The following is a 19,295-nucleotide window of genomic DNA, read 5'->3' on the forward strand; positions in this document are numbered from 1 at the left end:
CCTCAGAATCATTCTGCTTCAGACATCTGCTCTGTCTCTGCAAAGAATTCGCCAAACAAAGTTGAGCACGCCTTCGTAGAGGACAACGCTCTACCAGTTGCTCTCCTACAGCATTTTGGTGACTGCACAGCTTTTAAGCACAATGGCACGGAAAGAATGCCTTTCCTATAATCATTGATCCTCCTGATGTGCATGAATGATGTGTATTCTGCCTGGGTCGCGCCCACTTTACTTACTGCAGTGTAATGACAGTCAAGACCCTCTACCTCTGAAATGCCCTGATTATGGGCGATACTCAGATTCTTGCAACCACAGAAACCGAAAATTCTCGGGACAGCAGCATGTGTCCAAATTTTAATCTTAGCCGTTCTATTTCATCAGAAACAATCTTAAAACAGGGCTTTAAGTGTAAAATACCGAACTTGTCCTTTAAGCACAATTTATTTGTATGTACTTTAGTATAACTAAATGTATTTGTGGCACACTATAAATTGGTCAACTTTAACCCGACTGGTTATGTCTAAAGTGAAAGCAATCAGTTGCGTGTTTGTGTGTTAGAAGCGTGCAGGTCTTAAAGTGACAGCAGCCTAATAGTAAACATGCTGCCCATTGTCCTTAAAGGGATAGTACACCTCAAAATGAAAATATTTACTCTCTCATGTTGTTCCAAACCTGTATTAATTTATTTCTTCTGCTTAACACAAAAGAAGATATTTGGAAGAATGTGGGTAACCAAACAGTTTCTGGTACCCATTGACTTCCATAGTAGGAAAAATATACTATGTAAGTCACTGGGGACCAGCAATTGTTTGGTTACCCACATTCTTCAAAATAACTTTTATGTTCAACTGAAGAAAGAAAGTTTGGGAATCCTGTATACACCTTTACTCTGTCATTCCCAAGAGATAATATCAAATTGACTTTTAAAATTTCTAGCAGGTTTCAAAAGCTCTTCTTGTCAAAATCTGTTATATGTTTATAAGTGTGTGATATGTATTTACCTTAGGGGTGTTCTCTACACGGAGGGCACCAGTTTCGGTATTGAACCGTTGGAAGGTTCCTCCAGTGATGAGCACTTGGTGTATCGATTGGAGGATGTAGAGACTGAACCTCTCACCTGTGGAACGCCTCACTTTCATAACCATGATGATGCTTCACCAAGACAATCCACAGACAGCCATGTCCACAACATCACCTTTGGTCAAAGCAGCCATCTAATCAGGGTGAGTCACTCCAAATCCCAATAATGACATGAGCAATTGCACAAGCTTTAGAACACAGATAATTAACAATAATTGTTGAACTGCATGACGAAAGTGTGTATGTGCATGTATGTTAAGTAGCATACTTGTGCATGATGGTGTATGTTTATTTTCAAGTTTTAAACATTATACACTGTCATCATTTGATTTAGTAGTATTAGAAGTCATTGCATATGGAAATCAAGTCAGGAATCTTGGTGTGATTTTGGAGTCAGACCTTAGCTTTAGTAGTCGTGTAAAAGCTAAATCAGCATACTATCATCTCAAAAATATTGCAAGAATTAGATGCTTTGTTTCCAGTCAAAACATAGAGAAACTTGTTCATGCTTTCATCACCAGCAGGGTGAACTATTTTAATGGACTCCTCACTGGCCTTCCCAAAAAAACATAAAATAGCTGCAGCTCATACAGAACGCTGCTGCCAGGATTCTGAGCAGAACCAGAAAATCTGAACATATCACACCAGTCCTCAGGTCCTTGCACTGGCTTCTAGTTACGTTTAAAACTTATTTTATAGTACTGTACTGTTACTTGTTTATAAATCATTCAATGTCCTTGGACCTCAATACACTGCAGATATGCTCACTGAATATAAACCGATCACTCAGATCATTGAATATAAACAGATCACTCAGATCATCAGGATCAAGTCAGTTAGAAATACCAAGGGTTCAAGGCGAGGCGAGTCCGCTTTATAGTTATCATGCCAGCCGCAGCTGGAACCAGCTTCCAGAAGAGATCAGATGGGCTACAACAGTAGTCACATTCAAATCCAGACCCAAAACACATCTATTTAGCTGTGCATTTACTGAATGAGCACTGTGTATTTTTGGTTTGGGCTGTCTGGTTGTAAGAGTTGGGAGAATTGGGAAGTGAGACAGTGAGTTTACACATGCACTCAGACTTTCTTATGTAAAGCACTTTAAATTACCATTGTGTATGAAATTTGCCAATGCCATATAAATAAACTTGCCTTGCCTTACTATTCTACAATCTAAATCCTGACTGGAAATCCTTGCAGATACCATTTCTCTCCCAGAAGGCACATAGTGAGGATTCTGCCACTCTATCAAATAAATACCTAGGGTTTGTTTTCTTCTAAAAGAGTAAAAAAAATAAGCAGATCTAGCAGTTTTTAAGGCCTTTCTGTAGGTAGAAATATGATTCTTCCACCCTAAGCAAAATACCACTAGTTTTTCTTTTCTTCCTGCAAAACATAATTTTTATCATTTCTTTTCATTTATTTTATTTAAAGGCACTTAGGCACATTACATTTTGTGATCATGTACACACCATATGCATAGGTCTTTATATGTATGTGACAACATGGCTGCTTTTGTATTTTAGAAACAGGATGACTTGCAGGGTCATATTTTATCACAAAAAAAAAAAGTCACACTCATTTAAAAAAAGTTCAATTCTGTATTAATGCTCTTCAGTTCGCAATTTAATCCACACTACAAAAAATGGTTGATCATCATTAGATGTCTCACAACTGTCAACAGCCTTCTGTTAGCCTTGTGAACTGTATTAATATTATTATTATAGTTTTTAATGGTATAATAATAAAAATTTAATTTGTAAAGAAAAATCATAATAATAGTTATGCTTGTTATGTTATGCTTCAGCAAACATAGCTGAAAATTACACTCAATACCTTCTGTCTTTCCAAACAGAAAAAGAGGGCAGTGCTGCACCAGACACACTATGTGGAACTGCTTCTGGTGGTGGATAATGAGAGAGTAAGTAGTGTAAATCTTGTACCATCTTCTCTTTTCTCATTGTCTGATACGTTACACAGCCCGCTCTTAAACTAAGAGCAGTTAGTGTAAGAGAATTAAATGGAAGTATGGAGTCATTTAATAAACATTTGGAGATATGTGGGATGAAAACTTGATCTCCCCTGCTTGGGTCATTACAGCATCAATGGGAGAATTGTTCCATGTGAGAAGTGACCAATTTCTGAAAGTCTTTCTTGTTTTTCTCTTTTCTCTTTTCTACAGTATAACTACAAAAACAAGAATCATACAGCAGTTCGTGAGGAGATGGTTCAGATTGCTAACTATGTTGATAGTGTAAGTTATCTTGAATATATTAAGATGGATACAAATAATTCCTTTTATTCAATTCACATTTATTTGTCAAATATTGAAAATCATTATTTATAGATCACTAAAAACAGGGATTATTAAGAGGTCTAGGAAGCAAGGCGTTTGTTTTCTCTGTTACGCTAATGATACTCAGCTCTATATTTCTTTGCGCCCCGACGAAACTTACTAATTCACAAAGTAACGGAATGCATAGCTGATATAAAAAATGGATGACTAGTAATTTCCTACTTAATTCTGAAATTCTAAGTATTAAAATAAAAAAACTCTTCACGTAATAACCTAGAATACTGTCTAACACTTGGATGCTTTGTCAAGTCTTCGTCGTCATTTAGGAACCTGGGTGTGCTCTTTGATTCCAATCTTTCATTTGATAGCCACGTTTCTAGTATCTGTAAAACCGCATTCTTCCATCTTAAAAATATATCTAAATTACGTCATATGCTCTCAATGAAATGCAGAAAAGCTAGTTCATGCATTCATGACCTCAAAGGCTAGATTATTGTAATGCTCTACTGGCTGGTTGCCCTGCACGCTTAATAAACAAACTACAGCTGGTCCAAAACGCAGCAGCTAGAGTTCTTACTAGAACGAGGAAGTATTGGCTCCCTATTAAACATCGTATACATTTTAAAATCTTACTAATTACTTACAAAGCACTAAATGGTTTAGCTCTCCAGTACTTGAGCGAGCACTTAACGCATTATAGTCCTTCATGTCTATTGTAATCTCAAAATTCTGGCCAGTTAATAATACCTAGAATATCAAAAATCAACTGCAGGCGGTAGATCCTATTTAGCATCTAAACTCTGGAACAGTCTTCCTAGCATTGTTCAGGAAACAAATCACTTTAACCTGGCATACACATAGCAACTTTTATAATTCAAATCATGTAAAATGGCTGCATAAATTAGGTCAGCCGGAACCGGGAACACTTCCCATAACACCTGATGTACTCGTTACATTATAAGAAGAATGGCGTCTACGCTAATATTAGTCTCTCTGTTTATCCTGATGTTTACCATACTTAGCCGGATGTGGGCCGTATCCAGATCAGATGGAGGACCTGTGCCTAGACACGACCACAACACAGCCCTGAAGTGTCAGCAGAGACCATGTCAACTAGACTATCCCCTGCGAAGGCCTCATCGATGTACAGATAAAAACGTTATCAAAATGATTCCCGTTTACATGCATCCGCGGAAACGACTAAAAACGCTGTATTATGCATGCCAGAGTTGGAATTATGCAAGTAATTGGCAATGTCACTTTGTAAAGAAAGACTAGTCGCCTGCATTCAATTGCGTTTACCTATTGACTAAACACGTAATACGCATGTGCATGCCGTCACCGTTTTCACAGATTCACATTTTTGAAGTTTACAGGAAGATGATAACAGTATCGCTTTGAAAACCCTTTTCAAAAACTTGCACTTTGAAACCTACTTCAAAGTTTGCGTTTTCAGGCCACCAAAACGCTGTTGTTATGTAAATGAACTGAGCGCATTAAAAGTTTTCTGTTTTCAGTTGAAAACTGTGACATGTAAGCGCGTGTAAATTTTTACAACGGAATTTTTACAACGGAAATTAATCTATTAAAAACTTACTTAAGCTGGACAATGACTTTCTTCTAGAGCTGCTGTTAAGCCAAAACAATCTTTGTTGCATTAATTTCCTATTATCACTGTAAAGCTGCTTTGAAACAATCTGTATTGTAAAAAGTACTATATAAATGAAAGTGACTTGACTTGACGTGTGATTTTCTCACTTGATTATTTTTCCTGCTTCCCCTTAGATGTACATGACTCTGAATATTCGTATTGTGTTGGTGGGGCTGGAGATCTGGTCTCTGCAGAACTTCATCAATATTGATGGCAGTGCTGGAGAGGTGCTGGGCCGTTTTACTCAATGGAGAGAGAAAGAACTAGTTCACCGTCGTCGTCATGACAGTGCACAGCTCATCCTGTACGGGCCTTTCTCTGTTACAATTTATATCAGTTGTTAGAAGTGAGTCAGGAGAACATGTATAAAATAATCAATAAATTCATAGTAATATCACCCAAAGGGAGCTTGTACAGGGAACACAGGGATAAGGACCTAATACAAAGCCTTGCTGCACACCATAATTTGCCATTACAAGATCAGATCAGATGTCTCTTCATTTACATAAACAAAATGCTAATATCACAGTGGCTGTAATGAAGTGCACGAGGAAAGTGATAGAGAACAAAAATAGTTATATATAAAATAAACAAGAAACACTCAGGAGATCGTATGAGAACAAACTAAACACAACCTTGTTAACTAGGACGATACTGGACAAGGGAACTAAGGAAACACAGGGCTTAAATACATGGAGAGGTCTGACATTACTCACATTACTTACATTCTATAAGCCTGTTAAAGTATGTAGATCTTGCAGTATTCAGGTCTTGCTCGTAGCTAGAAACACTGTCTTTCCAAGCAAATCAAAAAACCTCCAGATTATTGAATAAATTAAATGATAGTTATCCAGATAAAATGATCGGTGCCGAAAAGAGAAAGTTTTTGCATTGTAAAGTATATCTTCAAAAGATCAAGAAAAATCCACTTTTCCATTATGTGATATGATATATATGCCCACTTTAGATTTATTGTTCTATGAATAATGATGTGCAGTTATGGCTACAGAAATTGCCTGCCTGATTCTCTTTCACTCTCTTTTCACAGAAAGAAAGGATTTGGTGGAACAGCAGGCATGGCTTTCGTTGGCACGGCTTGTTCCAGAAGTCATGGTGGTGGAATTAATGCGGTATGATATCTCTGATCCACTTCTCATATGCTACAGATACTCACACACACTGTTAGTCAGTGTCTGCTGAACAGTGACTTTCACCAGTATCTAAATCTCTGTCTTTGTATGTATATGTGTGCATTTTCCCCTCAGTTCACCAATAATAATGTGATGTCATTTTCCTCCATCGTGGCTCATGAGCTGGGTCATAATCTTGGGATGAACCATGATGATGGCCGAAACTGTAAATGCGATGTCACACACTGCATTATGAACTCAGGGGCAACGTGAGTGTTTTTTGTGTATAGTTTGTTACAAATTTCAGTATGCTGTGAAATGTTTGTTTTGACCCGTTTTTTTGTCCTCAGAGGTTCTCGTAACTTTAGCAGCTGTAGTGCTGATGACTTTGAGAAGATGATCTTGAACTCAGGTGGCCGCTGTCTGCTGAACGTACCACGGCCGGACGAGGCATACAGCGCCCCCTTCTGCGGGAACAAGCTGGTGGATGTGGGCGAAGAGTGTGACTGTGGATCAGAGAAAGTGAGTCATCTGATTCCAGATCAGTTTAGAGCTGATCCTGATTTTGCATTTCTAAAGAACGTGATAATTGTTGGCTGATTTAGTAACCAACTGTGCTGTTGAGCCAGTGATGTTAAAGGTCATGAAGACCAGGGCTCCATGCAACAACTAATTAATAAAATCGGTTCTAATTAATAATGAATATAATCGTTATAGTAAACGCATCAAAAAAAGAAATATCCTCTTATTTTAACTGATTTATTTCCAACAAATGTCAAAAATAAATATTTATAATATATATTATAATGTAATATTTGTATTAACATAATATGATTCAACACCCAAGAAAAACTGAAAGTTTTACAGACATTTGATGAACAGAAATAGAATAACAAGCCCTTGACGAAGGTTGAGGGTCAATATCAAAAGTAGCTGTCCGTATATGGTGTGCTGCTTTAAGTACTATATTGCATCTCATCCCCATGGACTGCACCAGATTTGCAAGTTCTTGCTGTGAGATGTTACCCCACTCTTTCACCAAGGCATTGGCCTCAAACACATCTGGGAGGACACATGCTTTGCTACCCACTGTAAGAGCGATCAGCTGTCTCCATACAGCACTGTCTTAGGTGTCTTAAATTACTGACATTACAGTTTATTGCTCTGGCCACATCCGCAGTCATCATGCCTCTCTGCACTCAGGTGAGCAGGCACCATAGGCATCTTTCTTCTGATGTTTTTCAGAGTCAGTAGGAAGGTCTCTTTAATATCCTAAGTTATTGTAATTGTGACCTTGATTGTCTACCCTCTGTAAACTGTTAGTGTCTTAAGGACTGTTCCACAGGTGAATGTACAATGATTGTTTATGGTTCATTGAACAAGCATGAAAAACATTGTTTAAACCAGAGCATGTGAGCGGAGCGGTAATAATCCCTCTGGGCCGTAGAGAACCTTTCTGAAGATTCCTCTCTGCTCACTCAGTCCGCTCAGAATTTTTTAAACAAGCAATAGGTCTACGGTTATGGAGTTCAAATAAATGTTTAAATGTTTAATATAAAAGTTGTGAACCTACATAAATGCACAGTAGTTAAGAACGAAAAAGGAGATACAATTTAAAGGGAGAAACTGAGTTAGCAAAGATTCTTTTTGTGATATACTCACAGCGAAGTTATTTTTCGTTCTTTGCTTAGGGGTAAAAATTAGTTTGAAATACCTTTGCAGCTGTTAGTGAACATCCCAAAGCCGTTCGCCCTGCTGAGAGTGGCGTTTAGATGAATATGTGAATGTGTGCCACTTTCCTCTCAATAACAAAATAAGCTAAAAATTGACACTGAACTAAAATGAAAGCGGTGAGCAACGGCAGTAAAGAAAGCATCTGATCATAGTGATGTGGATATGTTTGACAGGGTTGAATATCTAGGCTTTAAAGCCAAAAATATTAACTGTAATTACAAATTACAAAGAAATTTCATGTTGGAGTGGGATTTGAGTGAACTTTGTTTTACCAGTGGTCTGGCACAGAGCGTTACACTGCTCTGCTTCGCTCACATGCTGTGGTTTAAACCTATGGCGTAAAGCTTGTTTGGATTTTACAAAATTATCTTTTAAAATACAGTATCCTAAAAAAGGGATGTTTCTTTTTTTGCTCAGTTTAGTTTGTTGCATCCCTAATGAAGAATATCGAGAACTTCTGAAGGTTGATTATGTAAATGTTTCAGGAGTGTGAGAAGGACCCGTGCTGTGAGCCGAAAACGTGTAAGCTGAGGTCAGGTGCTCAGTGTGCGTTCGGGGTCTGCTGCAAGAACTGCAGGGTAATTAAACCTTTTCTAACACTGTAGCTCTGCTCCTAACCTTGAGATGCAATGTTGTTGTTATTGTTTACTTAAAGTTTTTTAATAAAAAAAGAGCTATACTATAATATAATACTATTATTTATATACTATAATAGTAATAGTAATGATACAAAAATTACACTGGCACCAATGCATGCCATGCTGGTTTATAAGATAACTTATTCTGGCCAAATTGTAAGGCAATACATGTATTCTTCACGCAATGAGTTTAAGACCAAATTTGTCTGGTTCGGTCATATATCTTTTTTCCATTAAAGCATCAAACTTGTCACCAAGCAGCTCACTTGGACAGAGCTAATATATACATGCATATGCCATTTGACTATATGCGGTTGTTCTTTTTGCTCACATGTTCTGATTAATTTTTCTCTCTCGATCTGTCAGTTTTTACCTGGTGGCACCGAGTGCAGAAGCAGCAGTGATGAATGTGATTTGGCAGAGTATTGTAACGGCACATCTGCCCTCTGTCAGAACGACGTCTACATACAGAACGGCCATCCCTGCAAACAAGGCCAAGCTTACTGCTACAACGGCCAGTGCCAGCACTATGACACCCAGTGTCAGGCCATATTTGGCACAAGTGAGTACACGATTTTGTACTTGTAGGGCTGGGTAATATAAGAATTAAGAATATTGTCTATCCAGTATTGATTAAAATAAAAGATATTCTGATATACAATTTTGCTTATATTCCCTACCCCTATTTTGCCCGGATCTAAGCATAAAAAAACTAATTTCAAAATGATTATGAACAGTTAGTTAGAAATACATAACCACAAAATTTGCGAGCTGATCATGTACTAATATCATATATAGTATTTTACATTAAGTTGAAACAATAAATCAATATGAGGGGCTGATTGATATCATGTTTATGTAATTATATGGTATAACACCAATGTTATTTAGAAGTGTCTGAAAGTGTACATTCCAAATGACTTTCATACTTCCTGTTAGATACTCTTAAATATTCTGGGCCATTTGAAATGCACAGATGGATAATAAACATACAGCAGAGCAGTATATTATCCAGTAATTTTGTAATTGGTTGTGTTGTGAACTTTTGCAGCATTTTTCTGTAATTGGTTCCGTTGTGATTATTTGCAGCAAACTGTCAAACTGATGAAGATGTTTGCTTAATTTGCTGGTGTTTTTTTTTTTTTCTATTTGCATTTGTTTTCTTCAGTTGCAGCACATTAAGCTCTATCTGCTACCGTAAGTTTACTTTATCCAGCAGAGAAATGTAGTTTGCATATCATCTGGCCATACAGCAATGGGATGTTTTGATGTTCCGTTTTTCACACAGCTCACGTGTGTGTTAGGGTGTACGCTCTTCAATAACAATGATAGAATATGACAGAACTTGTGTTTTAAAGCTAAACAGACACTGAATAATTCATTAAAACTGGCCACGAGTCACAGGTTTGTTTAGTTTTTGTTTAACTAAAAATAAAAGAGAAAATAGAAGTTTATATTCTGTAAATGTAACCCATCTGTCTTTGCTTGTGTGTAGAGGCTAAAGCTGCTCCTGAGCTGTGCTTTAAGGATGTGAACTCTAAAGGTGATCGCTTTGGTAACTGTGGCTACCATTCCAGTGGATTTAAGAAGTGTGAAAGCAGGTACAGCACAATATATACACCATTACAATTGAAATTAAAATTCACACTCAGCCATTCAAATTCTGAAATTTTATAAAAACATACACACGCTCTCATTCTTTCAGGAACGCCATGTGCGGGAAGCTACAGTGTGAGAATGTTCAATCGTCAGTCATTTTTGGCATCAAGCCATCAATCATCCAGACCCCCATCGCCGGCACTACCTGCTGGGGCGTGGATTTCCTCCTGGGCTCTGATGTACCTGATCCCGGCATGGTCAACGAGGGCACCAAGTGTGGAGCTAATAAGGTGACAGAGAAAAGGAACATTTGAATATAGAAAGTTTCTGCTTAAATTATGCACACAGATTGCCAAAATATGTTTGTTGAATTATTTAGCCACTTTCATGTGTGCACATATTCTCAGGGATTCTGCGGGTCTTAAAAAAAAGTCATAATTTGCCCTTACACAATTTAAGGCCTTAAAAAGTTCTTAAATCAGAGCAGAAAGTCTTCAATTCTAAAAATCATGGCATTAAATGTTGCATGCATTGCAAAAACAAATATTTTCCTCAGTATTTATGTCCTTGAGATGCAAATGTAAGTCTTGAAAAATTAAACAAAATGAAGTGAGTTTATGCTTAAAAAAAGAACAAATACCTGTCAATGATTATCAAACTTTCCTTTGAGTTAAGTTGATTTTTCTGAGACCATTGGCAGATATTTGTTCTTGTTTTAATCATAGTCACTTCATTGTGATCAATTTCAAAGAAAACAAGAATTCATATTTTATTCCATTTTGTATCTAAATGCAATTTGATTTAAGATTCTTTAGACATTTGTGAAAATAGCCAGAGACACGACGTAGTTCCACAGAAAGTAATATCTTTATTTTTCCACCCTCTCAGGATTTACCCTTTTCCAGACTCCCACAATAACAGATTTTCGCAGACTCCCGCGATAACACATTCTCGCAGACACCCGCGATAATACATTCCCTTGAACATAAAGTTAACAATTTCCCTCTCTTCTTTAAATAAAAAATGAATGAACGGATGACTTTGACATATAAAACATTGTCACCAAATACAAACGATTTTCAGAACACAGTAACATTTAAGTGAGCTTGAGTATTTAAACAAAAAAAACTGTACCAAGATAAATGCTCAATGGCTCAGATATTACAGTTTCCATACACCCTCATACAGCGCTTTAAGAAGCAGAAGTGAGGAAGCACCTTTCTTCGTCAAACAGTCAGCAAGTTGTGACTTGGCTTCTGACCAACGCACTTCTTTGATTTTGTTAGCATGTAGGAGCTCTTTGACACTGCTTATTTCTAATCTTAGTGACCTGTTTTGTAGACTTAAGAGTGTCAAACAGGGAATGGTTATCAGTAACACAAATAAGGGGAAGAGCATTAAGATCAGCTTTACCAGTGGTAAGCTTAGAGTAGAGCATAGCCAAGAACATAGCATTGTCAATACCATCTGACATGGCAAGGGTTTCTCCTGCCAGCGTGCTTCTTACCACACGTCTGATTTTCTTGGACTGCCAAAACAGAGGAGAGAACTTTCCTGTTTTTTCCATGAGGGCAATTAAAGCCCCTCCCTGAGTACCTCCATCTGGAAGATTGCCCAGTGAAGCATCACTGAAAACCACCAAACTCAAATCATCACTGTTGCCCAAGTGTTGAAACTTAAGTGTGACCTTCTCTGACTTAAGTTTACGGATCACTTTGTTCACTTCATGTATGGACTGAACAGTAGCATTCTTAATGTTGGATGCTAGGCTACATGTGTCAAACATAACATCTGGTCTAGTTTGTTTAGCAATCCACAGAATCTGTCCTATTTTGGACCTGAGTTGTTCTCTTTCTTTCTCGTTTAGTGGAGCCTCTCTCTGTACAGCACGTGCTGCCTGTAAGTGAACTGGTTGTAAGTTTTCAATGTAACTGTGCTGATGCACCTGCACTACACCACCCACAGTAGCAATGTTCATCCCCACGTATGAAAATGACCCACGTGAAATGCAGATTTAAGTACAGGGATGACATTAGTTACAAAGTGCTCTGAACCGCCCCAAAAAAAATCATCCACATGGCATGCCAGTACTCCTGTCACCTCAGACTGCTCATTCTGCCAATAGAACACTGCAGGATCAACCCATGGCATTTTACCACCACTGTTCAGCATGAGTTCTTTGGCCTTGTTGTACCAGTAGAGGCAAGTGTCTGCAAGTCCATACACACATTTCTTTAGTTTCCACAACGCATTGTCTATGCCTGCTTCTGATGGAGGACGAATGTAAATGTCTCTTGAGAGTTCCATTCCCTGCAAAAAGGCAGACTTAATATCCATAGAATTTACTTTCCATTTGTTTTGACAAATAACAGCTAACAGCAGCCTGAGTGACTCTGCACATGTGGGAGAATCTTTTTGTAATTCATGAATTTTGACTTCTTCAAAACCTCTCGCCACAAGGCGAGCTTTGGGAACAATACCATTAGAAGTTTCCTTCAACGTACAGACCCATCTAGTAGAAATACATCTTTGACCCTTGTCTGTGACCTCTTCATAAACATTATTGTTTTGCCAGTTTTCAATCTCTTGCTGTTTAGCATCAAAAGAGATGTCTTTGGTAATGAGTACATCAGCATCGGTGTTATCACATTCAGTGAGAAGATCATCAACATATGACATGTCTAAAGCTTCCTTTTGACCCTCGCTCCCATTTGGTTCAAGATACTGCACGTTGTACCAGTTTTTTATATTGCCCTTTTGCTTTTCCTGCTCTGCCTAAAACTCTGGCAGTGTGCTTAGTACCATCATCTCTGTTTGTAAATGTCACTGTCTGACCTGTTCTCAGTTTGACACCAGTGGAACCCACTGTATTAGTAGCATCACTCTCTGTCTCATTAGTTTGTCTCACGTCTTCTCTATCATCTGTTTCTGTGTTTTCAGAGATTTGCACGTCTCCATTAACACTCATTTCATCATCTGAATTCTCTGACACATTCGTGTGTATTACGTTTTCCCTTTCTTTACTATTTTCAGGAACATCAGGTAGTACAGGTTTACACACCTCATCCTGTGCATTGATTTTCTTCAGCCTGGACTGGTGTACTCTGACAAGAATCCCACCATGTCTGATAAACACTACAGAGCCAAATACAGCAGGGCCTTTCCACTCTGTATTGTCTGCTCGTTTGTAGTACACTCTTTCTCCTGTCTCATACTTTTTATCTGTAGGCCTAAGCTGCTTTCGTAAAGCTCTTCTTATTCTTTCTGAACATTCCACCTCTGTGAATGCTCTTCTGGAAGCATGTAATGCTGCTAGGTGCTGTCCTACTACTCATAGAAGTGCCCTCTAGAGCAGGCAGTTTATCAACCAAAACGGAGGGAAGATTAGGATTGTGACCAAACACAAGCTGGTGTGGACTATAACCATGCACATTGATCATACTGTTTTTGGCCATTAGAGCCCAGTCTAGAGCAGTCTGCCAGCCACACCCGTTTTCCCTTTTCACCTTCAGGAGGATCTCAGTCAGTGTCATGTTGTGTCTCTCCAGCAGGCCGTTGCTCCAAGGACTGTATCCCGCTGTAGTCTTCATCTCAGTGCTGAATTTTTCTGCCATCTCTCTTATCTCCTCATTGTTGAACTCGCCACCGTTGTCTGTGTATATTCGTTTGGGGGCACCATGAACACTTATCCACTTATCTTGATTGTGGCTGCGGATGCCATATGCCCCAGGAGCCTCTGAAACAATTTTAGTGGAACTGCCGTCCTGCTCTTGAATGAATTCAGGCAGTTCAGCACTGACTGAGCACGCTCGTTCGTGAGACATGCTGTGATGTTGACCGAGTCCAACTCCATACCAAGAAAAGTGAGTCTGCACAGGGGCGAGCTTTCTCTTTTCCCAGTTGACCCAAAGAATCGAGACATGAAAGATCGCTGCAAACCAAACTTGGGGTCGAATGCATTCGAAGATGCGTCTCCGTGTTGACATCTTGAACGGGAGCATGTGAAGGGCCCGATTCAAGACACTCAGGTCCAAGAATGGTCGTAACCCACCGCCTTTCTTGGGTACAATAAAGTACAGACGGTAAAACCTTGTCTTCATATCGGCTGAAGGGACCGGCTTTATCTCGTCCTTTGCCAGTAGGACTACTATCTCTGCACGCAGGACAGGAGCATCCTTATCCGTCAACAAGGTAAACTGGATGCTGCTGAACCTGGAGGGAAGCCAGGCGAACTAAAACGCATAGCCGAGTCTGATAGTCCGAATGAGCCAGTGGGGTCAGAGGGACAGCCGACGTACCCACAGTGGGGCAGCGTGGTGTTGCACAGCGTCCCGGAGTGGGGACCGAGTGCGCACCGCAACACTTACCTGGCTCTACGAGTGGGCAGAGGGTGCGTGAGAAGGCATCACGTCCTCGAACCACACACCACTGCCGGCTGGTGATAAGAGAGGGATGAGAGTGGCAAGGCACAGCGTAGTAAGACGGATGCCTTTGATGATGAGCAGACTGAGGGGCAGCTCACAATGGTTTGGAAGCTCGTCGGAGCAGGCTCTTGGTTGCCTCAGCCTGCTTCTGGACTGCCGAGAACTGCTGGGCACAGTCTTCGACAGCGTCGCCAAAAAGGCCACCTTGTGAGCATCGAGAAAGCGCGCTTTGTATTTGAGTATATTCTATTGTGTTCAGCAGAAGAAAGAATTTCATATAGGTTTGGAACAACTTGAAGGTGAATAAATTGAGTGTGTAAAACAGAATTTTTTCTGAACACATTTGAAAGAATCCACTTGAGGGTTGACTGAGGGCATGATCAGATCTTTTTTCCATGACAAAACATAGTTTGAAATAAAAAAATTTTTTTTTTTTTTTTTTACATTTCATCCGGCCACTGTATTTTTTTTTACTTCGGAAAAACAAACCTCTTATTATTTGTATTGCAGGTTTGTCTGAATTTTGAGTGCATAAGTGCAGACGTGCTGAATTATGACTGTGATGTTGAAAAGAAATGCCACGGCCATGGGGTACGTATGCATACACTACCCACAATTCAATGCCACTATTTGAAATACACGTATTTAACCACCTGTTTTTTTTTTTTTATCCTAATCCTAAATACCTAGAGTTCTACATCTTTGTAAAATGTGTGCTGAGTGTTTGTGCTTGACTACTTTAAGGTGTGTAACAGCAATAAAAACTGCCACTGTTATAATGGCTGGGCTCCTCCATTCTGTGAGGCCTCTGGTTATGGAGGAAGCATCGAAAGCGGCCCCACCTGGGATGGTAAGGCTGCTTAACGGCACAGCTAGAGCTTCACAAAGGATTATCAGTACCTTTAACTCGTGTCATCTGTAAATGTGATTACTAGTGCTGTCGATTGATTACAAATTAAATTAAATTCTCTCTCTCTCTCTCTCTCTCTCTCTCTCTCTCTCTCTCTCTCTCTCTCTCTCTCTCTCTCTCTCTCTCTGATTCTCACTCAGATAAAGATACTTCCACAAGGGATGGTCTTCTTGTGTTCTTTTTCCTTGTTCTTCCTCTTTTGGCATTGGGTTTATTCGTGTTCTTCAAGAGGAATGAGCTGAAGCAACGTTTTTTCAGAAAGAAACGCTCTCAGGGTTATGAGTGAGTATAAAGAGTGATATATACTCACCATTTAACTGCACTGTTATGATGTCATCAACTCTGAACAAACCCAGTATGTTGTTTAAATGATAACTGATAATGAACTGTTGAATAACTGAAATGAGTGCGTGCCCTAAGTTGAAAATTAAATTAAATTAAATTAGTATTATTCTTAATGATGGCTCTTTTTGAATTTCTGATCATTTGTTATGGAACTATCTGTCACTCATAATCAATAACTTAAAACAAGGTGAATAGCAAAATAATGAATTAATAAAAAGCTAGTAATTAAAAGTTTACTCAGTTAATAATGAATTTAAAACACTAAATTAAAATAAATAAATAAATGTAAAATAAATAAAATAAAAATAAAACACAAAAAAAAATATTTTAATATAAAAATAAATATTTTGTTTACCTGCATGTCATGTGACCATTTACCAGGATCAGAGAACTGTGAATATAGAAATGTGTTGTTAAATTATTCATATATTCATTTTAAATTGTGAGAAGTACTTTCTCAAAGAAAGGTTTGGCTCCCAATCAGAATCAAGCATTCAACAGTGCCTCAGTGTAACAGCAAATATTTAAAAGGCATATCAAAAACAATTCCAATATGTCCAAATCAAAATTGTGATGTATATTTAAAGTGCCTCTTTTTTGCATGCTTTTTCGGTTATTACCTTTCATGTGTGCTCAATAAATGTCGTTACTGTCTCCCAAAGAAAGAACTGATTCTGAACTGCCTGAAACGAGTCGTCAGTAATTACAGTCTTAATACCTGCACGAACCTACTTAGGATTGTAACACATTTGCATAATGCTCTTCATTGGCTGCCCGTGAACAACATGTACTTTGACCCGCCCTCAAACACTGTAGTTGTAGTTAAGGCCTACGTCAAGGCAACCGATGCCATCGTTACTGTTCGTACCACTGTGTATACAAGTGCTGAGGAAGCCTCCTGACACGCTGTAAGCGGTAGACCAATCACAACAGACTTTCCATGTTTCTGTCTGACCAATCAGAGCAGGCTCACAGAAAAGAATGGTTTTAGAGTGACTGAATCCTTTATTGAACCGTTCAATACATTGTGGGAAAACAGGTGATGCTGCAATGTATATTATGAGAAATTGAAGTGTTTTTTTTTTTTGTACCTTAGATGCATGTAAACCTACTGTGGGATACCTCCAAAAACTAAATTAGAAACCTTTAAAATAGCATAATGGGGCACTTTAAATGTTTTTTTTTTTTTTTGGATGAAATGTCTTGGACAAATTACGTTTAGTGTGTTCAATATAGCCTACATATTTTTTAATATTGATCAGCATTCTTTGTTTGTTTCCTCAGAGCTGACAGCAGACCGCAGGCTACTGTGTCCCAGCGGGGAAACCCCAATCGTATAGTAAAGGATGGGGTGAGTGAACAACACTACATTTCACTGACTACCATACTGCCGATGTTTAATTCACTAAATGTAGTGCTAACGTGAATCTAACATGTGTAATTAACCTATAGTTCTGTACCTTTTTGTCGTTTTTTTTCCCAGTATATGTGCCTGAGCATAACACAACTTTACAAATGCCCACTAAACGCCTGAGTAATAACAATGCAACAGAAACTTAACTAGCCAGTCAATTAGTTCATTACTGTGTGAAGAGGGAAAATAATTTTTAAACCTCCCCATTTAAACAAAACATTACCATTGCATTTCCAGTTCTTTCTATTTGGAAAGAACAATTCATAAGAACAGGTTCATGAGAAATCGTCTGTCCTTCACATTTAACTGAAGTCATTAAATGTTACATCTCAGTTCTAAACAATAGTCTGCTGATATAAAGATAATGACCAGGCTCCTCTTTTTTTCTCTCTTCTTTGATAAAGCACCAGGCTCAGTTATTGCCACCAGAGGAGGTAAATAACTGCATACTATTTATTTAAGACGGGTTTTACTGTATTTATACTGTGGGCCATCTCTGTTGCTGTTGCATTTAAAGTACCCTTTCTTCTTCTCTGCATTGTTCCTGCTTTCTCTCCTTACACTTTGTCTTTTGTAAGAAAGACACAAGCCATGTGCTCAGAAGAACCATCTTGCACATTCATTTAATTAAATAATTCATTATTGTTTAATTAAATATGAAATCATTTAAATAAATTAAATAATTCAATTTATTTCAATACATTAAATAATCATTATAGTAATAATAATAATATATTTGATTTACATCTACTAACCCTGACTTGATGTATATTTAATTCTCACTTCAGGATATTTTTTCAGAGCTTTATTTTTTTCAGACATTAATTAATATGCAAAAGAATGTTCTATACCAGGGATTCTCAACTCTGGCCTTTAAGGTCCAGTTTCCTGCAGAGTTTAGCTCCAACCGTAATCTAGCTCACCAGTTTATAATTTTCTAGTAATCCTAAACATAGACTTATAAATACATAGACGCCTCATTGGCCCATTTGGCCCTTTGCTGTGATACGTCCGCCATATTGGACCGGGCAAGACTGCTCTATAAACAAAAAAGGTATGGCCTCCAATTAGTAAGAATCTCGGTAGTTAGACCTTAAAAGTATTCATTGTCATAAGGAATTGTGAAAACTCTTGCTTGTCAAGCATAGGTTTTTTTTTTGTTTTGTTTTTTGTTTTTTCTGGTTAATTGTGAAGTCGTCCCTAATGCAATATAATTGAATGTACATGAAATGTGCATAAAGTTTTTCATTGTGGAAATTGCTTTTTCTGTCTTCAACACCATCATTTTAGCTATTTGTCTTGCAACCTCAGTTAACAACACAGCTTGTTTACTTTTAATCACTGAACAAATTACTGACAAATTCACATAAAATTATGTAAAAAAAATGTGAGTATCCTAGAAAACATAGTCTGTTGCGGTTTAAGTGAACGTAAACAGTAGAGAAAGACAAGGCATGTGTACATGCAGTAAATTGGATTCGACATTTATTATGGTGATGTGAGGATTGTTTTAAGTTCACGTAAATTAAAAGTTTTTTTGAAGCCTAATAAATGTTTTAAAAAAACTGTTAGCTTTCGATTACACTGTAATGTCGAATAGCTATACTTAATGTTAAAAAAATCATTTTTATCGAGACATCAGTAGCAGTATTAGTATCAGCCTTCATTCATTTGGAGATTAACTGTGAAATTACTACATTATAAAATATATTAAAAACGTGTGTTTGCTTGCTTGTTTGTTTTTAGCATTATTTATTAACACAGACTAATGGTAATTAAATTAGTCCTATATGCTTAGTTTTATGTGATTTTATTTTGTTGTGATAGCTATTATGTCATTGATGTTAATTCATTTAAATCTTATTTAGTTCAGTTAATTTATTCTTAAGTTACCCATCATGCATATGTTTGTACAGTACCGTAGTAACAGGAGTTTCTGTCTCTTTGCAGGTGGTTCAAACGAATAAATCAGCCTCTGTGCCATCTTACGCCACCAGACCGCCACCACCACCATTTGCACGGTAATAATACAGAACAATACCGTTCAAAAGTTTGGGTCAGCAAATTTTTA

The 19,295-nt window shown here is 38.0% G+C and overlaps 1 protein-coding gene across 2 annotated transcripts in view; it reads left to right on the forward strand.

The window, feature by feature from the left end:
• adam9 (ADAM metallopeptidase domain 9) overlaps positions 1 to 19,295 on the forward strand; it is a 53,192-nt gene that overhangs the window by 31,614 nt on the left and 2,283 nt on the right. Inside the window, exons 6-22 of one of the 2 annotated variants that reach the window (XM_056246720.1) lie at positions 1,007 to 1,223; positions 2,939 to 3,004; positions 3,266 to 3,337; positions 5,165 to 5,334; positions 6,079 to 6,160; positions 6,296 to 6,429; positions 6,511 to 6,682; positions 8,380 to 8,472; positions 8,899 to 9,094; positions 10,028 to 10,133; positions 10,238 to 10,421; positions 15,066 to 15,146; positions 15,300 to 15,405; positions 15,606 to 15,747; positions 17,095 to 17,161; positions 17,629 to 17,658; positions 19,175 to 19,245. In XM_056246720.1, coding sequence (XP_056102695.1) covers positions 1,007 to 1,223; positions 2,939 to 3,004; positions 3,266 to 3,337; positions 5,165 to 5,334; positions 6,079 to 6,160; positions 6,296 to 6,429; positions 6,511 to 6,682; positions 8,380 to 8,472; positions 8,899 to 9,094; positions 10,028 to 10,133; positions 10,238 to 10,421; positions 15,066 to 15,146; positions 15,300 to 15,405; positions 15,606 to 15,747; positions 17,095 to 17,161; positions 17,629 to 17,658; positions 19,175 to 19,245 — 1,989 coding nt within the window. The remainder of the gene's footprint in view (positions 1 to 1,006; positions 1,224 to 2,938; positions 3,005 to 3,265; positions 3,338 to 5,164; positions 5,335 to 6,078; positions 6,161 to 6,295; positions 6,430 to 6,510; positions 6,683 to 8,379; positions 8,473 to 8,898; positions 9,095 to 10,027; positions 10,134 to 10,237; positions 10,422 to 15,065; positions 15,147 to 15,299; positions 15,406 to 15,605; positions 15,748 to 17,094; positions 17,162 to 17,628; positions 17,659 to 19,174; positions 19,246 to 19,295) is intronic. The other variant, XM_056246721.1, reaches the window with a different exon arrangement.

Source organism: Rhinichthys klamathensis, unplaced genomic scaffold (assembly GCF_029890125.1).
Source record: "Rhinichthys klamathensis goyatoka isolate OS25496 unplaced genomic scaffold, OSU_Roscu_1.1 h1tg000040l_1, whole genome shotgun sequence".
NCBI classification, from domain to species: domain Eukaryota; kingdom Metazoa; phylum Chordata; class Actinopteri; order Cypriniformes; family Leuciscidae; genus Rhinichthys; species Rhinichthys klamathensis.